General features: G+C 36.2%; 3 protein-coding genes across 6 annotated transcripts; 2 read left to right on the top strand and 1 right to left on the bottom strand.

The window, feature by feature from the left end:
• Positions 1–1,734: 1,734 nt before the first annotated feature.
• On the bottom strand, positions 1,735–18,685 carry LOC143454932 (uncharacterized). 4 transcript variants are annotated; one of them, XM_076955051.1, is made up of 21 exons: positions 18,238–18,685; positions 17,626–17,778; positions 16,535–16,729; positions 13,444–13,593; positions 8,942–9,012; positions 8,740–8,871; positions 8,492–8,651; positions 8,281–8,397; positions 8,005–8,174; positions 7,785–7,881; positions 7,458–7,598; positions 6,758–6,927; positions 6,491–6,665; positions 6,259–6,343; positions 6,100–6,176; positions 5,577–5,959; positions 5,434–5,507; positions 4,481–4,597; positions 4,166–4,368; positions 3,503–3,598; positions 1,735–3,316 (listed from the first exon to the last, which is right to left on the bottom strand). In XM_076955051.1, exons 1-21 carry the CDS (start codon positions 18,265–18,267, stop codon positions 3,209–3,211), a joined length of 2,904 nt encoding a protein of 967 aa, XP_076811166.1. In that variant the 5' UTR covers positions 18,268–18,685; the 3' UTR covers positions 1,735–3,208. The 4 variants fall into 4 exon arrangements, with proteins under 4 accessions (XP_076811166.1, XP_076811165.1, XP_076811164.1 ...); XM_076955050.1 differs by having other exon boundaries at positions 5,377–5,501; XM_076955049.1 differs by having other exon boundaries at positions 5,377–5,507; positions 7,464–7,598.
• Positions 9,403–13,431, top strand: LOC143454978 (uncharacterized). Its single transcript, XM_076955053.1, has 9 exons — positions 9,403–10,558; positions 10,729–10,899; positions 11,113–11,251; positions 11,362–11,530; positions 11,784–11,936; positions 12,012–12,263; positions 12,722–12,857; positions 12,958–13,095; positions 13,284–13,431. The coding sequence occupies exons 1-9, from the start codon at positions 9,979–9,981 to the stop codon at positions 13,343–13,345; spliced, it is 1,800 nt and encodes a 599-aa protein (XP_076811168.1). The 5' UTR covers positions 9,403–9,978; the 3' UTR covers positions 13,346–13,431.
• A 1,197-nt stretch (positions 18,686–19,882) lies between the features above and the next one.
• LOC143461283 (semaphorin-5A-like) lies at positions 19,883–23,701 on the top strand. The gene is made up of 9 exons (XM_076959150.1): positions 19,883–20,042; positions 20,121–20,273; positions 20,400–20,543; positions 20,673–20,976; positions 21,252–21,349; positions 21,818–22,069; positions 22,151–22,301; positions 22,903–23,180; positions 23,488–23,701. Exons 1-9 carry the CDS (start codon positions 19,973–19,975, stop codon positions 23,502–23,504), a joined length of 1,467 nt encoding a protein of 488 aa, XP_076815265.1. The 5' UTR covers positions 19,883–19,972; the 3' UTR covers positions 23,505–23,701.
• Positions 23,702–25,091: the final 1,390 nt, after the last annotated feature.

The raw sequence follows: 25,091 nt of genomic DNA, 5'->3' as shown, positions 1-25,091 counted from the left end.
CTTCAAGAAAAATTCTATCATCCAGAATTAATCTATCATCCAGAAGTATAGAAAGTAACAAAAGTATCGACTGAACAGTCTTCATTATCGTAAAACTCCAGAATCCCATAGAAAACGTTATTCCAAAAATTGTATACATTTCCTGATCTGCGATGCATTAACTTGACCAGTGACCAACTTGTAAGCCGTGACAAGTGACCAAAACATGAATATAGAATTTTGTCACTTATAGATTATTAATATTAATACAAGGAAATTTTGTTTATTCAGGATTTTTGTGTTGAATTTGATTTCCTAAGGATTTTTATGGAAATTTGGAAATATAAATAAATTATATTACGAGTTGGAGTATACAGAGGTTGAAATAGTACCATGCGAGATGATGTGTTTGCAACAAAACATATTCGAAGAAGAGTGTGAGTCCATCGATCGAATTAACTTGACTGACAATCGGCCGCTTGGTTTTGCACATATGATATCAGTTTGATTGACGCTTATAAATCAAATCCGTTGTTGCTTTTACAAAAATGGTCATACTAATAAAGACGATGGTATGCGTAATAATGACAAATTTTAAAAGGTTTTGTATATGGTATTACGAATAAACTACGCGACATGCGTATTTCAAAATCTTTGTAGCTTGCTGGGTCTAAATAGGTTACATACTTTATACAGAAGTCTCAGAAAAAAAGTAAAGCGTTCATTGCGCAGTGCAGGACAGTTGTTTGCAAAATAGAGGTCCCTATCCTAAACTTTTATACATAAAAGGTTCGCCGGATTGTGTTTGCTACTATTATGACCTGCATTGTTTGCTGGGGCCTGCATGTAAATTGCCGTTATTATTCCAACGACGCAGAACTAAATTGTTTACCCAGGGTCGCTATAAGTGGATAACGTTTTCTCCCTGAAAGCAATTACGGGCCGACTTATTAGGAACTAAAACGATTATCCAATAACAAAGCGCGTCGTACATAAAGATTATCTTTACGTCATTACCTGACGACATTCTATTTCAAATTCCTACTAAATTATTGCTTGTTTTGCATTGTTCGTGATAAGTTCTGTTGAGTAGCAAATATATAGGTATAGCCTATTATTACATTGAAAATTACGTTAACGTTAATATACTGATGTTTGTCTCACAAATTTCTATTTTGGTGATGTCTTTTTATACATACACCAAGGGGACTGTTTGTGACAAGAAAATTTTTGAAATTATCTTTCCGCAAACTTTAATAATCTAAATCAAAAACGCAAAACATGGGTTTTTTCAACAGTACTTATTTTTTAACAAGACCTCATCGGCATAAGCTACTTACTGGTCGACCATTCTTTGGCGCCGTACGAGTGACATTTGTGAAAACGATGAAAACGTGTACCTAGTTCAACTTTGCTAATTGTTTACCTCTATTTATTTACCAGTGAGTTTACCGTATAAAACTTGAACAAAATAAGAGAATTACTCAAGGGCCCAGGCTAAGTGGTTTTTAATGAGCATCCGCCGTGCGTGTACACAAGATAGTTCATGCTGGAAATTACCTTTGCAACGTGTCTACTGTGTAGGCGAATCTCTATCTTAACACAAATGTACCTACTGGCCTAATTCCACTACAGTACCAGTAAATTAGCGTAACTGTCAAACCGAGGAATTACCGCGATACGGGGAATTGAAATTTGGCAGTAAAACGTAATTATACGGACCTGTATAGTAAGATAAAGAAACACAACAAACTCTGTCGTCATGAGTAGTTTGAATGGTTGTTCCATGAAGTGGAAAATTGCCAAAGCTTGCATACAATTCCCAAGCAAAGACTGTTTCCGGCAAAGTTACAGGCAATCTAATACAAAAATTCTGATACACTCGTTGTATTATGTCTGCACAACAAGCAAGCCTAAGCAAATAAGGGTTGCGCGCGTGAATCATTGATTTTATCAGGAATCAAGATGTGCCAAGCGTAGCGTAAACAAGCTGTGTTGACGCAGCTTGCGGGTGCATGCCGTGATTGCAGGGGTTGCGGCATATCTGCTCAAGCAAGATTATATTACTTTGTTTACCATCCATACATCTTTCGTCTCTCAAAACACCCACCGAACGAAATTCATGGGAATATTTGGGACATATGCACAATTACTGGTGAGAAAGCGAAATGAAATAAATCACCGAGATTGTTTATTTTACGGCATGGCCGCAGCTAAGGGCACTGAAGATAACTGGAAAAATCACTTGACTGAAAACGCAGGAATTCTTCAGGTAAAATTTTTCTGTCATCGTAAACCTAACAGAGCGCGCGGCAAGGCCAAAACAACACATAAGTGTTTAGACGGGCGTCTACTTTAAAAGTGAGTAGCTGCTACCACGAAATGACAAGACAATGTCAGTCTTGAATGAACTGAAATATTTGATTAAGATTTCCACGCATTCTACAAAGCGAGTCTACGAATTGTCAGCAGCGAGTCATTATGACAGGTAAACAGTGGCGACAACTAGTGGTAGACAATGGCAAGACGAAAACTGTCAGAACGGCCTTGATGACTTAAGATATGCCGCATGTCATTTCTTTCACACCGGAAACCTCTCGAATAAAAGCATGTTGAATTTAAGAAGTAATTACACAGCATGGCGCATTCTATCAAGCTCACGTAATATCTAAAGTCAAGACAACATTCCAAAGTTAAGTCCTCTAAGGCTAAGGCATTCTAACGATTCACCGAAGCTGACCGCCAATAAAATTTTCTGCATATCTGAAGTCCAAGCGCATTAAGGTAATAATTGATTTCATTTATTACCGGTCGAGATCAAGATGCACGACTCGGGTTGGCATGTTTCAAGATTTATGCTTTCAAAAAGCACGTTCAACAGTAAAATACCACACGCAATTACGCAAGGATTGTTTTTGTGCTTCATTCCCAACGTGCACACTACCACGAATTGCACAGTTCACGTTCACTGAGAGAAAATTACGCTCGAAAATTTAAGGTTTCATTTTTAAGTACAAACGGTTACACTTGCTTCTATTATTGCATGCAGTTACGATCAATCGTAATAAATATAAAATATCATATCGATAAGTTCACTTAATCGTACACACAAGAGCACTACAAATGCAAAACGTAGAGTACCGATACAAAAGTGATTATACCAAAATTTAAAAATTTTCTAACACGATAGCTTGCATTCCATAGCTTCGTACAAGCTGTTGCTGCCGGGTTAATTCATTTGATTTGGGGTGGTTTTTCTTTTCCGTCCCCTTCTCACGTTACTTGCACCAGCAGACGTATTAGCAGCTAACTGTTGAAGTTGTTGACTGAGAGGTTTCTGTGGAGTATTTTTTCGTACCGAAAATTGAATTCACTTCGAACAGTATTTGTAATTTGTTGAACACACACCAAGATTTCATTGTTACATTGTGTAGTATTTTGTTTAAGTACGCAAGTAAAATCTGTCATACGAATTTGCGCAATCTATGATCGCCTAATCACATTGAAAAGAAGGTCCGGTTACCTGCGAAGTACTGGTCTGGTCTGCGGCGGTTGACCTGACAGTGTTCAACATAACCTGCTGGCCCGCCATACGTATGGGAAGTTGCTGCAATGTGTTCTGTCAAAAACGTGAAATGAGATCCAAATAGCAAAAATTTGATGAGTCGACTTGTATGACAAGAAGCCCAGGATTAGCCATGTTGTGTTTACAATTCGTGCTAAGCAAGTACCAGCATTACAAGGACACGTAAAGCTTATTCTTCTACTTAAGATATGTTTCGGATATACAAAAAAATTGCCTCAAAACGGACGGATTGTGGTCTATTTTTAGCTTGAGCACGTTGAAAGAAAAATAAATATCATTTTTTCGTCACTAATTTCCAAGGCTTCAAACGAACCGGAATAGGAAGGGCTCAGAGAAACAGGAAGCAGTTGTCTCGATTAACTAATACACCGAGATTTATGCTATTTTCAATATCACGAGAAGCATTTCTCACACCGCAATGCTGACTATTCACCACACGACATGACATACACATCAGTCAGTAGATTTCTACGCCACCACCTGAACTTCATGGTGGATTGCAAATTATAATCAGCACATAGAACGTAGGCTGACAGATTTCGAACAACAAACGAAAGAAGAGGCCATATTATGCATCGGCAAGTCGCCGAAAATACTGACCGAATCGACTTGAAGAAGTTGGACAGGCTGCTGGAGGTTGGTGACACCCACATTGGCGGTGAGCATCTGCGTTCGTGGGTTGTATGTGAGCGTAGTCGGTTTATTTTGCTGTTTATTGAGCTGGACAAGTTGCTGTTGAGAACGATTGCCGGCGACAGCTCTGAACTGCTGTTCTGGTTGGGCCAACTTCGCTGCTCCAGCAACTTTAAAAATATTGTTTAAATGACGTTGATGCGAAAATACCGGAAAAAAACAAAACACTTAAAATGATCTAAAAATACAGACGTTTGTAAACAAAGACTTTCCTCTACATACCATCTGCCATATTATTTGTCACTATGGTCAATGGTTCTGATGACGATATGCCTGACGTCACGATGGTATATTGCTGAGGAGCAGTCGCGGCTGAAATCGATTTGTTATCTTGGTTCACTAAATATATCATACATGAGAGTTAAAGGGGGCGTCATGATATAAAAGCCATAGGGTAAAATATATTGCGCACAATTTAGCGTCCAAAAACCTGCCAATATAAACATTTATGAATCGAACTTGTACGAATTTGATCTGACACATCGCCGTTTGAAGGAAATCTCAATTGCAAAGTAGGCCTAGTACTAGCTAATCCAACTCCACCCTTGTCTTTGGACCTTTTCCTTAAGTTTCGTTGTGGTGTAAATAGAGCGTATACTGGACCAGTGTTTTAGTTCTTAGTTACCGCTTGGATATCCGGAATGCATGGAAATTTTCAAGAAACCTCCCACTACATGGGCTTTCGAGGACGGTCGCGCTATCACCTTAACCTTAGCATTGTTTAAAACGCGCCTAAGCTACAGATTGCTAGTAGGCTCAGCCAGACAAGAACTTGCAATCTTTCCCTTAACAATTCTGGTATCGTATATTGTCCATATGGGCTATTACACACGAATATATGTTTAAACTTGCGGAAAAATCTGCTGTGCAGCCTGCGATTGCAAGCTCTTTTTTCGGTCATTTTCAAGATTCTCGACCAACGGCAAGCGCTGAAACGAAACTTTATTTAAAATATAAGAAAATTCTCTCGCTTTAGAGTTCACCCATATCATTTCTTTCATTGCTTTGTCATACAAGGGATAAAACGTTGTTCGAAATTGTTACACGGACAGAGTATAAAGAAAACCTCGAAAACTAAACCGCAATTCTTATATCGACTGAGCTGGATTGTCGTTCACCTTGGTTGGCATCTCCTGTCAATTGCATGGAGATGCTGGCCGGCAACTGCATAGTACCTCTAGATCCGGATGGAAGTTGAATGTTCCCAAGAATGGAACCTTGCGAGGTCAAGACGTTACGACCGCTGCTTCTACGAGAAACAGGATAGCTGGTGAGGCTGCTGAATGGAATTCCACAACAAGCTATACTTATTACTTACCCTAAGAGGTTAATCGCTGCCGTTATCTGCTGCCCACGAATGGTGTTGGAAAGTGAAACCGGCATTCGCAAAACTGTGCCTTGCGTCGGCTGCTGCTGCTGTTGGACGTTTCCTTGTTGATTTGTCGTTTGTAACGGTGCAGTGGCTTGTTTAGCTTGTGCATGTAATTGCTGGGCTCGGTTCGCTACTTTGACGGGCATGCGAAGCGTGACCGTGCCTGGCGTGGTCGACTGCAGGGGAACTGTCATTTGCTGTTGGTCGCGGATGCCAGTGGCGATTGTCACACCTTGGGTAGCGGCCTGGGCGTGAACTTGCTGTTGTCCTGATGAGTTTCTTTTTACTTGACCATGCAGATTTACAGATGCACCTTGGTTGAGAGCATGCTAATATATGGAATGTTACTTGTTAGTTAGTGTCGCCATTATCTAGAAACAGTTATAGTTGTCCAACTAATCAATTTACATTAATATGTAATGGGAATTATCCTACTACAACGCCTAAAACAACTCAAGGCACTACTAACCAACGCCGAATCCAAGGTTTGAATCAAAGCATTGTTAGAAGTCGTGTTAGATTCCTCCACAGCTGTTGCATTGGAATCTAGTTTATTAGCAGTAACGTTTCAATTATGTGAATACAGGATCAAAAAGTTGTAGGAGGGTTATCTAAAGTCTTAACATACCTGACAGTTGCAAGCCTGACTGAGAATCAAACGTAAAAACATCCTGTGCAGAATTCGGCCTACTTAACCTCCCACTGGGAGTGCTCTGTAAGACAATAAAGCTTTAGTTGATCATACAAACCTCATGCCTTGCATTCTATGTAACTCAAACTATTGCACTTTAGGCATTTTGTGCAGTGCACTTTTTTAAATGCATGCTAGCATACATATTACATACATCGGTCAAACTTACATCTTGTATTTTGAAATTTCCATTATCTAAGCCAGCCGACAGGACAGAATGAAAATCAGAGCTTAGCCTCTGACCCAAGATACGATGAGACGACCCTTGTACTAAATGGGGAGATGGTGTGGTAACCCCGCTCTGTTGGCTAGCTTGTCTTGCAGGAATTGGGAAAACAAAGGCACTGCAAAGTAGTCAATATAAATTGATTTAAATCTCGCCTAACACGCTTTTTGAAATAATCACGGAATAACCATGACTTGTTGCTTAATGTACCTTTGTGATGATGGCTGTAGAGTGATGGTGTTTAAGGTAGGTGTTGTGATTGCTGTATTCGTGGTGGTACTACCCTGGGCACTAGTGGTAGGTTGATTGGTTTGCGAAGGAAGAGTTTGTTGTCCTTGAGAAGCAGATAATGATTGCTGTATTGACTTTGGAGAATTTTCCTGTGAAGAATATTCCATGTACAGGTAAAAAGAATAATGTAGTTCGTTTCGTTATTGACCAGATTATGCATAAAAAATTTAAATTTCTCAAATTCTGTAAAACTCTAACGTACGAAGGCCGTTTAAAACCTGTCTAAACCAATCGGAGGGCATCGTGGTTAGTGTTGTTGGTGTTTTGCCTGGGAATTACCCTAACAGTTAGCATGTTTCAAAGTTCTGGGTCGCGTGCAGAACGTAGATAAAATGAAAATGAGTGAAATGTGTAGTTTTACGGACAGCCTAGATTTTAGGGATGTATTTTCGGAAATAGCCTCCGGCATGCTTAGCCGATATGCAAAATTTTGGAAAACACTGAATAATTTAATTGGGATTTTGGTAATTCCATTAAACAAAAATGAACAATGATGATTTAACTAATACACCTCGTGAATAGTTTATAAAAGTACAGCTTAGTAATTTTTTAAATTAATATTAATCCTGAGTCTCCGTTAACAAATGATCTTTACAGCCAATATATGACAACAACTAACATTAACCCGAAACATATTCCAATGCTTGAGAGGGATTGAATTGACTGATCTAACAGAGTATAGAGATTTATCCTGCTCCAACTGCCATGGTTGCTGTACAAGTGGAATCTGGTACTTGGTTTGCTGCTGCAGGGGTCGTGCCTGGAATAAATAACTTTCAATTGAGATTACCCGTTTGGATTATACCTGAACAACTAACACGCTTAACAAAAGAAATTATCGTCTTGTAAAAAGTTTGTGTATGCTTTGCAATTCATTATAATTGGTATTTGGTATGGTATTTTCTTATACTTTTTATTGTTAAATTTTCTGCTCATAATAACTGACCACTGTGATTGTTGCAGGCCTTCTTCCATCTTCAGCAAACAATTCTTGATATTGCAAAATATACAAATTTGCTCTGTGCTCAGTACCCAAAGAAAATCTAGACGATAATGATTGTGAGTATTGCTTAAAAACAAAACAATACGAAAAATTTGTAAAATATAAAAGGTTTGGAATGTTATTAACTGCCATAGTGATTTAAAGAATAAAGAAACTACATTACCTGCAACTGCTTGAGACATCTTTAGAACTATCAGCATTCTGTTGAAAATACTTGTTTGACTGCAGTTTACCGAAGTAGTGCATATCAGATGGTCTTTGCAATATTGAAATTAGCGAATAAATATCACGATTGGGCCCTTCAGACTTCAAATGGACTTGTTGCACCTCCAACTGTCAAAATACAACAACTAAATTTCACGACTGAACCATCAACTTAAAATAGGTCAAAATGTTGTTGGTCAAAATTTAAGAAATATTGTTAAGATTCGATTCTCACCAACTCGGACTCATTAAGCGGTGGTCTTGGTGTAAGTGCTTTTGCATAGCTTTGAACATCAATGTCACTGGATGGAAAGGACAATTCTAATGGAGATTTTCTCCATAAATCGACAGCCTGTAAAAATATAAGACGTTACATTAATATGATTTTTTCTACGTACAATTAGTATAACTATGAGAATGTTTAAAATAAACATGAGGTTACTTACATCTTTCGGTAATCTTATATCGGTAGAAGTTGATTGGTTTTTTTCTTTTTGTGCTTTTTTCTTCTGAAGAAAATCAAAAAGCTTTAAATGATCTGGAGCTGGAAGTTTACTGTGTGCCTTCCTTCGACATACAGCGTTAACCCCATTGCGACGAACAGTTCTAAAAAATAATGACACATTTCAAATGATAAAACAATCATCGCAATAAGATTTTACAAGCATAAAATCTATTTTGCAGCCGAGCTTACCGCTTGACTGCATGAGTCTTAAAAGTCCTTTTTCTATCATCCAAAAGGTTTTTCAGCACTTGAACAGTTGGTGAGGGATCAAGACACAAAGGTTCTGCCGTTGCTAAAACAAGGTAGCTTTCCAGAGCCAATCTAGAAAAAACATCAAAGATAAATATCAACTTGGTGTCAGAGCTACAAAAACTAACACAAGTCAGCTTACTTATCATCGTTCCCCCAACGAAAGGAATGGGCTGTCTCGGCAGCAATTTCATTCACGTCTCCCAGAAGTGTCTGGTGAAAAATGAAAGAGTCAGTGTAACGTAAGGTAAATCATCTCATCCTAAATCTAGCTACAGCATCAATAAAAGCCATGTCAACTGACAGTGGTAGGAAAGCGAATGGAATTTTTTGGAAATTTTTATGGCATTACGAAACTCATCACTATGAGTAAAATGTCGTGATCACTTCACAAGTGTGCTTCACTTAAAAGTAAACCACAATAATAGATCAAAATAAACACAGTTCAACGGTTTTTCAAAAGCAAGCATCAATTATTGGATAAATGATTGAAGAAAGATGGACATGAACAAAAACTAACATTTGTGATGAAAACTAACTGATTTCTTTCCGTCGTAGGAGGTTAACCTTTTGGGTTCATACAAAAACCTACTCAATCACCACACAGACACGATGTGGTTTTAAGAACAAATATAAGTACCGTGTCAAAGTGCCATCAAGAAATATTTATTTTAACAAATAGTTACTAAACTAAACACTCAATTTGTAATCAAAAATCAATAAAAACTTATACCATGATATATTTAAAAAAAAGGGTTAAAGAAACATGTTGCTGAACACAATACCATGTGGAGGCAGCAGTAAAAGAAAAGCTTTGTTACAGGTGTTTCAACTAAACATATCATCGTTCCGACACTATAAAAACATGGGTTTCTAATCTTTTGTTGTATAAAAAGGCTTATTGATGTTTTAAAATTGTATCAGGTGAAGTGGTTAGAAGAGTAGCCGGATATACGCATAGTTTTCTCTGATTCTCACAAAGATTTCAGTTTGGAAAAACAACCAAGCTGTAAGGAAAAGTTATCCAACATTTCAAATGAAAAGGTGTCAAACGAACAACAGTTATTGAAATAATTTTTTGGAGTATTTTTTTCAGAAAATGTTCCCAGTGAGGGTTAGAGCCTAATCAAGGATTTTTATGAAGTAGTGATAAAACCATTTTTATTTATCGAATCAGCAATGAATCTTGTAACACAGAAGATATTATTCTGGATAATATTTGTGCTACAGCTTATGTCGAGAATACTATCAGAAAAGCCGATTGTGTTAAAATCATGTCCCACTTCAGTATGTGTATGCTACAGCAAAGAGCGATTTGTTGTGTGTGAAGAAAAACACCTCGCCCACCTTCCTGAACCCTTGCCAGTGGGCACAAAACTTTTAGGTTTGTCCAGAAATGAATTCACCAGTTTGTCGCCGTCAATATTCAGCAGGATAAAAATAGAAGGGACTTTAGAATCTCTTGTCTTGTATGACAACAAAATCACAAAAATTCAGCCGGGAAGCTTTGAAAGGCTGATAAACCTGAAAAACCTTTGGCTGTTTGGTAACCGGCTCATGCATCTGCGTGCTAATACTTTTCATGGACTGGAAAAACTCGAAGATTTGGATCTGAGTAGAAATCAGCTACAGGTCATTGACAACTACACATTTGCTGATGCTCAATCACTACGTGTTCTTCACCTGTGGGGAAACAATCTCACTCATCTTGAAACTGAGGCCTTTGCTGGATTGGGAAACCTGAGAAATATGACCCTTGGTGAACAAATTTTACACAAAGATGTCGGCTGATTTTTCATAATATTGTTATAGCCATTTGGTGGTAATGATGTAAAAGTTTTGATTAACCGTTCAGTACAACTATGTTTTTTCAAAGAACATATGGAAATGCTAAAAAATCTATTTTCATAAACGAAAGCTCATTTTTAGGAGACAACCTCTTCGAAACAATACCATCTTCCTCCTTCAAACATCTTGTCAATCTGACAACTCTTGAAATCCTTAACCTACCAATTGAAAAGCTGGAAGCAGAAACATTTACCAGCCTAAGAAAACTGGAAAAACTTCACATTGGAGACTGGCCACTGCTTACAACAATAAGTAACAAATACATAAATGAAAATTTAGCTAAACTTCAGCTTTTAACTTTTTTTAATATCAGAATTTTGTTTCTTTATCTACTGTTTGGATTTCCCTCCAACCAAAGTTTTGTTATCGGATTTACTTATATAAGGTTATGTACAATATGCCATGAAATTTAAAGAATAATGCAACTGCATGAACAATGACGCTATGATCTATAACTTCTTGCAGATGAAAATACCTTCGTTGGTTTGGATAATCTAACTTACATATCTCTATATGGCTGTAACTTGCAAGATGTACCAAAATCTGCTCTTGCCCCACTCAAAAATCTTAAATATTTGCAATTAAGTAAAAACAACATAAAAAGGTACGTGCTGGGATAAAATTTTAGAAAATATAGCATATCTGCACAACACAACATGCATCGAGAATGGGAACAAAAAAGATCATGTGAACTTATGTCAAAATGAATTTCAGTTTGCACAAAGATGACTTTCATTCTCTGCTTAATCTGGAACATCTCTTCCTCTCAAAGACTGGGTTATACAGCCTTCATGAGAGTCCCTTTCAATTACTAACCAAGCTACAAACACTGGATCTTTCACAGAATAATCTCCAAACCTTGCCAAGTCATATATTTTTGCAGGTTTACCATTTTTCTCAGTGTTAGTTCTTTGCAAAGAGTTTTCTAACATGTACTTTAAAAACAGTACTTGCAATTTCGCCACTATTCATAAATGCTAGCTGGCCGTAATCGAAAAGTATGCCAACTGCATATATCACTAATATTTCCTGTGATCCAAAACTGCCAACAACAACATTAAACCAAGAATTAATTTGAACTTTTCGATCCAGTTACATCCTACAACATCTAGCCCATTTCACACATATTTTTATAGCAAGAAAGTCTTCTAAGCCTAAACCTATCCTATAACAACATAAAAGTCTTGTCATCATCTGTCTTTCTCACTCTCGACAAGATTAACATTGTTGACCTCAGTCAAAATCAGCTTGTATGTGACTGTGACATAAAGTGGTTAAAGGCACTTCAAGTAAGTAAACCTTTAAATTAACAAAAATGCATCATGAATGTAAATCCAAAGTAAATACTTGATATTATTCTGCAGGAGATAAAGATTCGTGAGCATTTCACTCTAAAAGGAAAATGCAGTGACCCACTCAAATTCAATGGAACAGACTTGGTGGTTCTTCCTCCAAGAAAATTTGTTTGTGAACCACCATTGTTTAGCAAAGCTCAAGAAAACATCACTGTAGTGGCTAAAGAAGGTTCTACTGCAATTCTACCTTGCTTACCAGAAAAAGGAGTTCCAACACCAAGTGCAGAATGGCAACTACCAGGAGACTCTGATAGCAAAAAAGTAACGCACTCTCAGTGTAAGATTTATGGTATCTAGCAATTTTGATTATCTCGACAATATACTGTGTTGCTTGAACAAAATTAATAATTAGGTAATAAACTTAGCTGCACACTACGATAACACCTGACTGCACATACACTAACACTGTGAAACAGCGCTGACAAACTTTGCACTTTGTCGCTGTCAGTCTGTTACGCCATCTACACTAAAATTGAATAAACAAACAGATTAAAAAAAAAAATTTTGTCGTTATGGGCAGTGGAAAGCAATGTGAAATTCACTATGAATAAGTAGTAAAATTTTCTGTGATTAGTCTCATACTTTCCAGGGTGTTTGAGCATTGTCAAGATATTCAACAAAGCTGAATACATAATTTCAAAACTGACCTAATACGTTATTTTAAAGCTATCCTTAAAACTAAATGCAATAACTGGATACTTTCTGGTCTTGGTAAATAGGAGTCTACATTCCTTAATGGTTCGCTGCTTATTTTGGGTGTAAAAAAAGTGGATTATGGCCAATATCAATGTATCAGCAGCAATAAATTTGGACGTGATACGAATATGGTGATCCTTTCAGAATTCTCACCACCAGGTTGGTGGCAGCATTGAAAACTCATTGCTAATTTCCAATTTCTAAAACTTATACGTTTGGTGCAAGCTTTCAACAACTTCAATAACAATTTCATCTGCAGAACCTGCTCCTGTACAACAAAACTCTTCAGTGTTGACTGGTGTTATCGTCACTTGTGTCATTGTTGTATTACTCATTGTACTTGGTGTCTATCTATACAAAAGAAGATGGTACTCGACCTTCAGAAGCTCATTATACGGTATTGGCATATAAAAATATATAAGTTATGGTCAAACCAACAAAGTACAACATTACCTTGTTGACTATCGTTAATATATATATAGTCACAAAATATAGCTTAAATTTCAAAAATTGGAAGTGTATAACAGTCGTCAGTATATGCAAAAATATGGCAGATTGGGTGTAATGTATGTAAAAAATTTCTAGATGCAATGGTCGGAGACAATGAAGCACAACAATTATCAGCGAAAAGTACAAAGTTCCATTAAAAACATGATGAATGGCAAGAAAGTGTTGTAATCCTATAGTAAATGCATGAAGCGATTGAAAATAAAATTGTATTGGATGGTAAAAAGATACGACTTACCTGTTGAGTTGGCTTCAGCAGCACAAATCGGGTTTCAAAGTTACTTGAAGTGGTAGCTATTCTATAGTCTCTTATTTCAGCAATGATGCAACCGGAATAAAACATGTTAACTTCAGATTCGCATAAAATTTGTATCAACAACGGAGGAATCTGTTAGAAATGTTTAGAAGCTAATTAAAAATTGCACCTCTTCATTGCTTTTGAAACTTTATCATATTACACTCATCTAAAAATCTTAAGTAGGTTACAATGTAATTTACATGGATGCATAAGCCCCACGAGTTGTTTCACATGGAAATGCCAAGCAGGTATCATTTTCTTTTAACTATCAATGAGGCCAGCCAAAGCAAAGTATTTATACACAATGTTTTATTATTTGTAAAAGAAACATTTGACGTAGGCCTAATTAACATCTGCAAATGCATAGCCGACATTTGACCACAACCAGTACAAGAATAGGTGTAACATGCAAATACCACAACCAGAAAAAGTGTTAGTGTTACTTTCACCAAATAAAATTGTATTTCTGTTGGGAGCAAACTGTTTGTGGTGTAATGTTAAAAGGGTTTTCTACTATGACAAAGTGTTTAGGGAATTTTTCATTCGCAATGGCACCGGCTTTATTGCTTTGATACCTCCAACAAAAAATTATTTCGATGGTGCCTAGGCCACTAACATTATCATTTCAAATGCCCAATTACAACAACAACTGTTGGTGAAACTGCAAGGTGTTTTGTGCAAATGATCTTAGGTCTATGATAACATTAGAAACATGTGAGGTTAAGAAACTTTAATTTTTTTACATCATTACTTTAAAAGATAAATGTATCCATAAGCTTCTTCGCTCTCTGTGGATCAAAAAATAGAGAGTTGTTATACGTAGTAAAATTACAATTGTAAATTTTACCCATTTAATTCATATCGTTTAAAAAATTTCTATTCGAATTGTTCAGCACATCATTGTAGTTGCAATATATTGTGATATAGTTGCCACCTAAGCATTTGCAATTTTTCTATGAATTTGGTATTTCTTTTTATTCTGCACATGAATCAAAACAACATTTACTCCCAATGTTTTTCACAATTACTTAATTACAGTGATATTACCAACCATCTCAATGTCATTGTTATACTAATTTAACAGATATCAATGTGACACAATCCTTAATACGCATTTTTGCACGAGCAGCAACAAATAAAAATAATGTGAATAAACTGATCACTCAGCTGCCTTAGGCCCCATTCAATGAAAAATGATGGAAAAACTCAGTCAAATGTTTGTTAAATGTCCAGCATTGGGATTATATGCTTTGTTTTATACAATTTATTTGTTTGAAATGCGGCTTTCAATCGGTTGGAAAATATTAAATGTAAAGAAAACTTGCCAATTTTAGGAATTTTTGTACCTCTCTTTTTACTGCAACAAATGTAGAAGTACAAATCTCTGTTTACAGAACGTGTCTTCTTGAACAAAACTGAGATTTTACAATACAAATCTGGCATGAGGTCAAATGTGGAACTTATAGCTTTAATAGAGACGATCAAGATATTTAAACTATTCTGCAATATCTTCTTTTCGATTCCAGAATTTCAACTCAAGATTATTCTAGAGCAGTGGTTCTCAACCTTTCATGGTTCGTGGTCCCCTTATAGAGACCCTCAAAATTTGTGGTCTCCTGCTCATCAAAAAAAAAGTAGATTGATGACAAAACAGTTCTATTTCTCTACTGCATGTGCAGTAGCCTTCGTGTAGCAAGCACAAACACGTGAGAAACTTGTGTCCCGCTTTGCCTCCTCTTTCCCTTCTACTACACTAATAGCTCACTAGTGAGGCATCTGCTTGTGACCCCCAGAGAACGCCCCAGTGGCCCTCCAGTTGAGAAACCCTGTTCTAGAGTATATATAACTTTGGTAGGGTTGAGCTGCATTTTAGATACCAAATAGTTACATTGAGTATCACAAAAGCAGGTATAAACATTTTATTAATGAAAAAACTTGCATGTTTCAAACAACATAAATTTGTTCTTTCTCAAAGCATAAACGATTTAAAACAGTTCATTAGAATAGATTATGTATGATACAATGTTGCAAAATAAAGCTACAAGAAAAAAATAAATAAAATAAATAGACCATTGGCGTGTAATAGGGGATATCCCATTCCATAGCATGTATAATTCCAGAATAGTCCAAGAAATCATAACAACAGTTTTTTCTAACAAAAAATTGTTATCAAACACTAATATCTTTTTCCAGAAAAATTAGAAACCCTGATGTCATTTTTGTAACTAGTATAATCTTGGTAACTGCTGTACAATAACTTTTAGAACCATTTTTTGTGTGAAAAACAACGGTTGGAGCTTTATGTATCGCATGTCCATGTTAAATAAAAACTAAAGAAAAAGTGAAATGGTAGGGGTAATGGGATTAAAAGACAGGAAAATGTGACGCTGTTTAAGGGCTTAATACCCCAACATACCAATGCTAATACTCTTTATAATATCTATATAATCGTTCTCCACTAATAACACTTTGAACCTAGGAAAAAAAATTGTGTTACACAGTGGATTAATCATTTTCCTAACAGTTTAGCACATTTTTTGTAATTTGGCTTTGCTTGCAATCAATGATAATTCACTTGTTTTTTGAACACTAAACACAGCTGTTAACATTAAAATACACCAGCAAAACGAGGTGATATAAATAAATACACTCTTCAGTTGCAAATTCATAGGATCAGCCTAACTCGCAGCCTATTTAAGTTGGTGTGATGCCATATACAAGTAAGAGTCCACGTTGCAGTTAAATGGTTTTGATACCACAATTATTGATGCGATTGTGACTTGTGTGGAGCAGAAATACTGCGTTTACTGAAACTATGAACTTATGTGTTGAATTGTTGTGTAGAAAACATAAGACAACTGCATCAAAACCATGGAGGCTATAGTTGTATTCAGAATAATATCGTCTAAAACTGAATATTTTTTGTTTAGGTGAAAATGCCCTTACTAAGTTTTTGATATCTGATATTTTTCTAATATTAGTAGATATGCAAAAGCAATGGCCGTCATGGTGCAATTTTGGTTGGTATTACCTGTTCATTGTCAATGTACTCTAGAAATTCATATTCATCGTAAGGAAGTTGAACAGTTTCCACATAATGTCCCCGGGAGTGCTTCAACATGAGGGAGTAGCCATTATCACTAGGGAACAGGTTTATGATAACTCGATTTAAGCTTTTATCTTCTGAGCACAGCTTCCACAATGGATTGCTTGAAAGACGCAATCTCTAAAAACATACAAAAACTTTTTCTTTTTAATTTTGGACATATAAAAGACATAAAAATTTCCATTATTCGAGTTGATTTAATTGTTTCTAAAACATCCAATACCATAGGTCTACATGATGTTTTCTTATTTTTTAATGTTAAAAAATCAATGTGGTCCAAATCAAGGGTAGGCTACTTGAATGAAAACTGCATTAATTCATAGAGCTATAAATTGGACAACTTGATTGAAAGCACTGAACATCCCAAAAGTGAATTCAAACCAATGAAGCAACGTATTGACAGACTTGAGTAAAACATTCTGCCATTAATGTTCATCAACTTGCCTAACCAACACGAAAATTAAAATATGTATAAATAGAAATAAAAATGGAAGTTAGACGTTAGACAACCAAAAACATTTTGACTATATCGATCACTCAATTGAATAACAAACAAGGCAAACTCAGGCGTTCAATTCATACTCAAGTCTCGAAGCACAGTTTAAGTTTGCACTGTTCACTAAAAACGTTATGTCTGCTATTTAAGACGGTGCAAAAAAATTTAAAAATTCTGCACAGCATTGGATATCAGTCTAATATATTGGCACCTACTTAGGGGGACACGCTAATGAACAATAAAGTTCTAATAAACAGTCATTTTATATATAACCATTAAGAATTTGATAAACTTGGAAACGCCTTAATGATGCGAAACTCACACCTAAATTGATGTTATAATTATACCACCAGACAAGAGAAATTTCTTGTGATACAATGAATCATAGGTCACCTTAAATCAACCCCCCAAACTTGTATTGTTGTGAACTTGTGAAGGTCACGGTCGCTTCCAATTTTTAAACCTAGTCTCACCACTGAGTCGTATTCCGAAAAAACATAAAAAATTGTTCCTATTTTACCTTCAACAAAGGTTCATCTGCGCTGTTATTTTCTTCAACAATATCTTGCTCATACACATCCTGCAGCTGGCTATGAAGTGATCTCCACTTTGACGGGTAAGACACATTGTGCTTTTGTGCTCGAGAGCAATGCTTTGCACATCGTATTAAATACTGAAAATAAAAGAATTATAATAAATCAATAGATAATAAATAAAATAGTTCATTTCAGAAGTAGTTTAGTAATAATAATACACAATTTAACTGAACCAGTGCACTCTATTGACTGCAATATATATCATATAATAAAAACCCAACAAGTTAACCTTGATTAATCCAAAAATTCTTATGATTTTCATGACTATAATTATATATAAATTCATCAAGAAATTTATATGTAAAACTGAACACACATGCAATACAAGGATTTTATATAATAGCGTAGTAAACGTACAGTAATAAATATGACAAGGAATGCAAATTATAACAAAATATAAATAGAACCAGCAACAAGGGTAGTTATGCGTTGAGTTTTTAGTATTGATGACAACACTTAGTGTATAGAAAATAGTAATAGCAGTTATGCATGTTAATAGTAAGTTTCACTAGAACATGGTAACATCATAAATGTACCTCTGCATTGTAAAGATGACTGTCCAACATCTTAACTGTACCAAATCAAAAGATAAGAGTGTAAAGTTAAAGCATTGCCTTCGGTAAATGTGGTAATTCACAACCACGTCTGTGGTTTGCACTATTAACGTTTCCTACTTAATTGGCATAAATGTGAACACAGATGAATAAGGTCAAGAACCGCTGGTTTAGGCGTAATTCCACAACAATGAAATTCAGACTATTTCAAACTCGTATGGTACATTGAAACATATTTGTCGTCTAACACCAATTGGTTTTGTATCAACATGACTTGAGGAAATAAAGTTATGATCGCTTAGTAATGTGTCCTACACTTAGGCACAAATTGGGTTGAATCGTCCGCCCAAACATTACAAAGTAACTTAGGTTACTTAGTAATCTAGTAACTGAGGAACTTAGGCTACTTAATAATCTAACTTGTTAGGTAGTAATCTTTGGTCCAACCACTGTAGCTTTGGAGATGTAGCTGATTATATTTTGGCCGCTAGGAGGACTGTTTTTGTAAAACGTAATCAAAAATTGCACCCCATTCGTCTACTTTCCGCCCATTAAAATGGTCCAGAGTTCGGGAATTTTTTCCCATTGTAATGGTTAAAAGTATGCCTTTCTTACCCTAGAGTAAGATATATGCCTTTTGAATGGGGAGAATTTTACTTCGGCCCAAGTATGGTTTGTGAACCCCATTCGTCTATTTTTCCGCCCATTAAAATGGACCTGCTTTCAGCAATGGGGTTTCCCACAAACCATATTTCTGCCGAAGTAAACATCTCCCCATTCCAAATGCATATTTCTTACTCTAGGGTAAGAAAGGCACACTTCCTGCCATTCGAATGCGAAAATATTACCGCATTTCCACCCATTTCAATGGGCGGAAAGCAGACGAATCGGGTGAAAATTGCATAAAACTTTTATTAATCAGAATTTAGAAATATTCAGACTTTGTATGCATAGCCAGTGTTTTTTTTAAGGTGTTTTGGGGGACCGAAACGGTCCCCCAAATTTCTCCAGCGGTTTCCCAAAATTTGGACTTGCTACTCTGGTCTTGCTAATTTGGTCTCTTAAAACTACTTAGCGGTCACCCAAACCAAACCTTAAAAAAAAACCTGTGCATAGCCCATAGTTTTTTAGATAAAGAATTCAAAACTTAATTTTATTTTTAGAATATGAAGTGAACGAACCCATTCAAACTTTTGTACTGTATAAAGAACTTCCAGCAATTTCAACAACTTAGTCTCTCAGAAGGGCAAAAAATTCTAAACTTTATATTTTCATCAACCTTCAGTAAGTAACCATGTGTTCTGTAACAATACTTGTAGGCTACCTGTCTTGCTGTCACACCACACTAAGATTGTGTCACAGTAAACTTGTCTAGAATAAAAAAATACAGCAGTGTCAAGGGAAACATATTAGGCCTATATTCAATTATTGTGTAATAATGTTCATAAATTTTGGACACTTTTGAGGCCCTCTTGCGAATGGTTCGCAACACACAGCTTTGGCAACCGAGGTCTTAGGCACGGTGTCAAGTTTTTTCTTTGTCATGTTGCATTAAATCTTTTGTTCGACAAAAAAGGCACGGTGACGTGACACAACTTGTTGTTTTTCAGCGGTCAGTATTGCAGGTAAACGCATTACGAAAAGCTTTTAAACAAACAATAAAATTGAAACTAAACGATTTGACGAAGGACCTACAAAACGTCGAAGAACGAACAACATGAAGTTTTACTTCCTATGCTTAGTGTTTGTTATCACACATTGGGATGACATTTCAGGCTCAAATTTAGGTAAGTCTTTGATACTTTAACCGAATATTATTAGGTAAGTAGAACATAGTTAACTGTTTGCTAACTTTCTGTTCGAAGATTGTAACTGCTGGCAAAATATCAGATCACGAACTGGCTGCGACGCGGGTTGGTTTCTGGAAGAAAATGTTTGTCATCGAGCGGGGTGCTGTTATGATAATAACACAGTTCCGTATAAAAATTATTTTCTACCATTTTGTTACAAAAGAAAAGGCAAGTTTGATAAAGTAACAAACGAAACAGATTAAAAAGTAGGCCAGCTTGTAATTAAAATTGTACGTAGGCCTAAATTGGTTGTTAAAATTACTAAATGCACTTTAGTCATACGGTTTCGTACAGGCAAATGTCCCTCAGATGATCAATGCCTGATTCCAGATAAATTGCGAAAAGTATGTGGTAGTCGAAATATGGGCAGATCGCTATGCGAATCGCGAGGTTGTTGTTTCGATGATAGCCAATACCCATACTGTTATTATCATAAACGTAAGGCTATACTTTATACTTCATTTTTGTGCCTCTAACTTAGAAAAAATACATTAATAACTCATAAGAATATTGTTTGCGAATCTCAGTTTAACAAGTCGATACTAAATACTTCTCAGCTATATGCAGGTAGCACTGAAGAGTATCAACGTACCATTGCAACGCTCTCTCCAGAGTCAGGGTTGCCTACAAGTACGAACATCTCCACCACGGCAAATATAGCAAGCTCTTCGGTTCAAATAATTCAAATTCAAAGCTCCAATGCCGCAACTGATGTTCAAATAACTTCGCCTGCTTCAAATGTACCATTCACAAAATCACATTCAAAAGTACATACCGATGGCCCAGCTGGATTTTTCCGTTTTGGTGATGTTATTTTTCACTCGCGATGCGAAAGCGATGGGATATTATGCGGGCCGGACATTGTCGACAAGTATGAAAAATGGTTATAGCTTATAAGTGTAGGGGAAGGGTTATAGGCTATATAACAACCTAAAAAACCTATAAGATTTGTATCCTTTTAATATACTGTATAAAATTTCATGAGAACAGAAGAATAGTTATATGACATGTGCTTATAAAATTATAGCCTAGTGACCATTTTTGTTTGAAATGTTTTATCAAAAGATTAATTGCAGACATGTTCTTTCATAGATTAATCGTCATATAAGGGTGGAATTTTTTAAAGAATCCATATTTAAATTACAGAATGACGTGCACTTCTCAGTTTTGTTGCTGGGTAACATTTAACAACAAGAGCTCATGTATTCAACCAACGATATACATTATGAAGTGGTCCAGGAACGGTAAGAACGATTTACGTCAATGCACTTTGTGAAGTTGTCTGTATTAGCGAGGAATAGACGTGTTGTTATTGAAAATACGAGCAGCGAGCACAGATTTGACGACGTGTGTTAAAATGAAATGTTTGCGTAAAGCAATTAGGATTATCATTAAAACACGTCAGTTAATGACCAGTTTAAACCCTCCTAATATACTGCGGGTTTTGTTCTATTTGCTACAAGTGGACATAACGTGTATTGCAATTCATGGTTCTATAGTTAGTGTGCCTTTCCTATTACCAGGCAGTTCCATTTGGAAACAAAGCGCTTTTACTTTGTAATTCACTGTAACAATTTACAAAATTTGTAAACGGAAAGTACAATAAAGAGATATTTTAGGTTTTGCACTTTACCCCGGAACAAGTGTGGATATGCTTTATCTTATTTTCTTATTAATAGAATTTCTTGTTTTTAATTTCACAATCATCGCAGGGGCGTGGAGTGCTTGGCAAAGTTGGAGCAAATGTAAGGGCGAAACTTGCACATTGGGAACCCAAACCCGGCGTCGCACTTGTGAAAACGCACGAAAATTTGCCTCCAACGAGTGTCCGGGTGCGCCCGAACAACAAAGACCCTGTATCGTGTCCTGCCCGCCGACATGGGCACCATGGGGTACGTGGACCCCTTGTACGTCGACATGCGGTCAGGGCATAACGAGGCGGACGAGAGAATGTCATCAAAATGGTAAATGTTTGATTGATTCAGGACAACACATAATTTATAAAAAAAGTCGTGCATTAAGCACTTCCACTTAATGTTTATCAGGCTCTCCTATGCCTGCACAAACCTGCCTCGGTCGCCACATTGGAGCAATGCATGTCAGGAGGTGCAATCAATACCTTTGTGCCACATGGACACTTTGGCAGGAGAGTCCATGCCTTAACTCGTGTGGGTTAAGTTACAAGTATCGTATGAGGTAAGACGTCTTGCTGTGATTTACAGCGATAAAATTACTGATAAATGATGTAAGGACATTGTTTGAGTGTAAAACAAGGTGTATTGATAGCACACATGACTTATGTTTCAGCGGCGTATGTTGGATTGCGTTGATAGGCTGAGGGGCAAAATATCTTAAAAGCTTAATCTAAAATTTAGGTGTTTGCCTATACTGCGGTCAAAATACGCCCATCCTGAAATTTTTGTTTTTTACACCTCAAAAAATCGTTTTAAAATGTCTCGTAATAAAATGTATTCACACACAGTATTTATTCACACAGTAGCCCGGCAACTTATGGTAAACAAGTTTGATACGCCGTAAAAACGATTTTGTAACGCCAAATAGAAGGAATAAAACATTACAGTAAAACGATGGTTGTCAAACATTTCCTTGGGAAAATTATTATTGGTAAAGAATTTACGTACTTTGTTAATTTTTGGATTAAAAAGATTGCTGTTAAAACATATTGTATAGGCCGATACTAGCACGTTTCATTTGGCGGATAACATGTCGACTTTGACTCTTTTTTGTATTGTGTAGACCTATAAATACAGATTTATTTGAATTTATTTATATGAAGGGCGTGCAGTGAAAAATCTAGCAAAAAAATTGACAGCCGTTGTTCAATGTCTATGTTAAAATGTAACCTTGGATCTTGCCAAACCGACTTGGACCGACCCGAGGTACGTTGGGCTCCATGGGAAGGATGGAGCAAATGCTCGAAAAGTTGTGGACGTGGAAAGCGCTTCCGAGAAAGAAGTTGTTTTGAAATTTTAACAGGAGACGTTGTTCCTCCCAAAGAAGCTAAATGTGTTGGGGGCCTTGCAATGAGCGCACAACAAGAAATCTGCAATTCAGGTAACTCGAACGTAAGAGCGTTTACGTGCATTTACTAGAACGTACAAGAGCCGACGTTTTACGTATTAGTTCTACAGTGGCAGTCCCTCAGGTCAAAATTAAAAGGTTCGTTAAACATTATTTTGAGTAGTTAGTGGTTCGTGTAATTGTTTTTACTAATTCCTAATATTTTCGAAATCTGTGAAACTGTTTTGAGTAATGCGACAGTTTGAATTAAAGTTGATAACGAGTTAACCTTTCACTGTGTTTGTTTTAGGTGAGAACTATTTTGTGATATAATAAACAAGACTCAACATTATTTTATTAGATCCTTGTCCAAGCTGAGGCTGAGGCTGAGACAAAATCAATCTTTAAAGTAACTAACAAGCAACTATATTGGGTGCGTGAGTTTGGCCCGCTGGGGGGAAGTCAAGTGCTTTTATTTTGTAAGGGCTACCAACGGCTGTCATGTCTTGACATTTTGCATTTTGTTACATTGAGCTATGTTTTGATAAATAAAACGACGTATTATTTTGTTATAATTCATCGACATAGCATTGAGCCTGAACAGAAGCAAAACTTTACGACAATACTGCAAAATGCTGACATTGACTCGTGTGCTACCTTACAACTGATCGCATTAAAGTAAAACGAAATATATGACACACCAGGTTACTGGTTACGCATAGCTTACATCAACATCAAGAACATTTACATTGTACCTGAACATATAAGATCTATCCGTAACAAAAATAATATGAAATAGTATGAAATGTAAAAAAACATTTTGCTGTCAAGTAGTCTTCACGAACGATAAGTGGATTCAAAACCGCAAAGTCAATATTTCGATTATTATACCCAGTAGCTGTTGACGTTTGTATTAAAGCCGACATAGTTGTTATCTAACCGCAAAACCATCTCAGCGGCAGTTACACATTTCACCAAAGCATATTAAAAGATGGCATGTTTCAGCCTTTGACATACAACTGGGTTTTGTAGTTTGAGAAAGGATTTTCGTAAACATTGTAATAAGAAATTGTCAATTGATCAAAAACAAGTTGTAAATACTAGAACTTTAATGCTTTTAGACAGTTAATTACTCTTACATACAGCTTTTTAGATCGCTACTAAACCAACACTTACAACAAGTAATACTGAGGATCACATGCTTTATAAAACACTTTATATTTATCGTGGATTATCTTTTGTAGCTGTCCAAACAAAACATGAAGTTAATGGAGGGCAAATTTAACGCAACAGCGCGTAACCATAGCAGCGGGCGTACATTTCGGTTCAAAAACTAGTTCCCATTGTAAAGTTATTAAAGAAAATAATGGAACGTCATATTTGTGAATAGAGAATACGGTTAGTTTGTAAACACAAAAATATGTCCGAAATCAAGTAGTAGGCTATGTGTTAAGCTGTGTATATAAACCTTGTTAGGTGTTTGAATTATTATTTGCTGGTGTAAATGAATTTAGTTAGTAATAAATGTAAATGAGTAAATGGTATAAATGAGTTTATCGTTAGTAGTTAATAGATCGACTAAAATCCAAGTGTATCTGTGATGTTCAAAGATACGAATTGAAAATCAAACCTTCTGCTTATTTAAAGCTACTGATGAGTTTCGTGGTTGGTTATTGCTTAGGCCTAATAAAACAAAGAACTAGGTGCCGTTATGCGAGTCAGTTGGCTACAGACAGATATTTCTGCCCCAAGTTGCTTTGATGAACCTAAAAGAACAATATTCGTTTGAAGCTTGGCGAACTGGGAATGGATTAATAATTAACTAAGAGTTTCTGCATGTGACCATAGAAACGACGCGGAGATAAAGGCTACGGACGAGACAACGATGGTAACTAACAAAGCTATTCCTAGTCTCGTGTTATGAGAGTTGACTTTAAAACTTGGAGTTATGTCTTGTTTGATATA

The sequence above is a fragment of the Clavelina lepadiformis genome, chromosome 1, assembly GCF_947623445.1.
Source record: "Clavelina lepadiformis chromosome 1, kaClaLepa1.1, whole genome shotgun sequence".
Classification (NCBI taxonomy): domain Eukaryota; kingdom Metazoa; phylum Chordata; class Ascidiacea; order Aplousobranchia; family Clavelinidae; genus Clavelina; species Clavelina lepadiformis.
Note: the sequence above shows the minus strand (reverse complement) of the source record. Positions and strands in the feature narration are given on the sequence as shown.

Excerpts from the sequence above, each read along its gene's own strand:
- LOC143454978 (XM_076955053.1), top strand. The coding sequence starts at position 9,979 with ATGAATCTTGTAACACAGAAGATATTATTCTGGATAATATTTGTGCTA. Across the intron at positions 12,858-12,957 it reads TTCAGAATTCTCACCACCAG|AACCTGCTCCTGTACAACAA; the intron begins GTTGGTGGCAGC and ends TTTCATCTGCAG. Across the intron at positions 13,096-13,283 it reads CTTCAGAAGCTCATTATACG|ATGCAATGGTCGGAGACAAT; the intron begins GTATTGGCATAT and ends AAAAATTTCTAG.
- LOC143454932 (XM_076955048.1), bottom strand. The coding sequence starts at position 18,267 with ATGTTGGACAGTCATCTTTACAATGCAGAG. Across the intron at positions 6,177-6,258 it reads GTCAGGCTTGCAACTGTCAG|ATTCCAATGCAACAGCTGTG; the intron begins GTATGTTAAGAC and ends CTAATAAACTAG. Across the intron at positions 5,960-6,099 it reads AAACCTTGGATTCGGCGTTG|CATGCTCTCAACCAAGGTGC; the intron begins GTTAGTAGTGCC and ends TCCATATATTAG.
- LOC143461283 (XM_076959150.1), top strand. The coding sequence starts at position 19,973 with ATGAAGTTTTACTTCCTATGCTTAGTGTTTGTTATCACACATTGGGAT. Across the intron at positions 20,977-21,251 it reads GGGCCGGACATTGTCGACAA|AATGACGTGCACTTCTCAGT; the intron begins GTATGAAAAATG and ends TTTAAATTACAG. Across the intron at positions 22,070-22,150 it reads GAGAGAATGTCATCAAAATG|GCTCTCCTATGCCTGCACAA; the intron begins GTAAATGTTTGA and ends AATGTTTATCAG.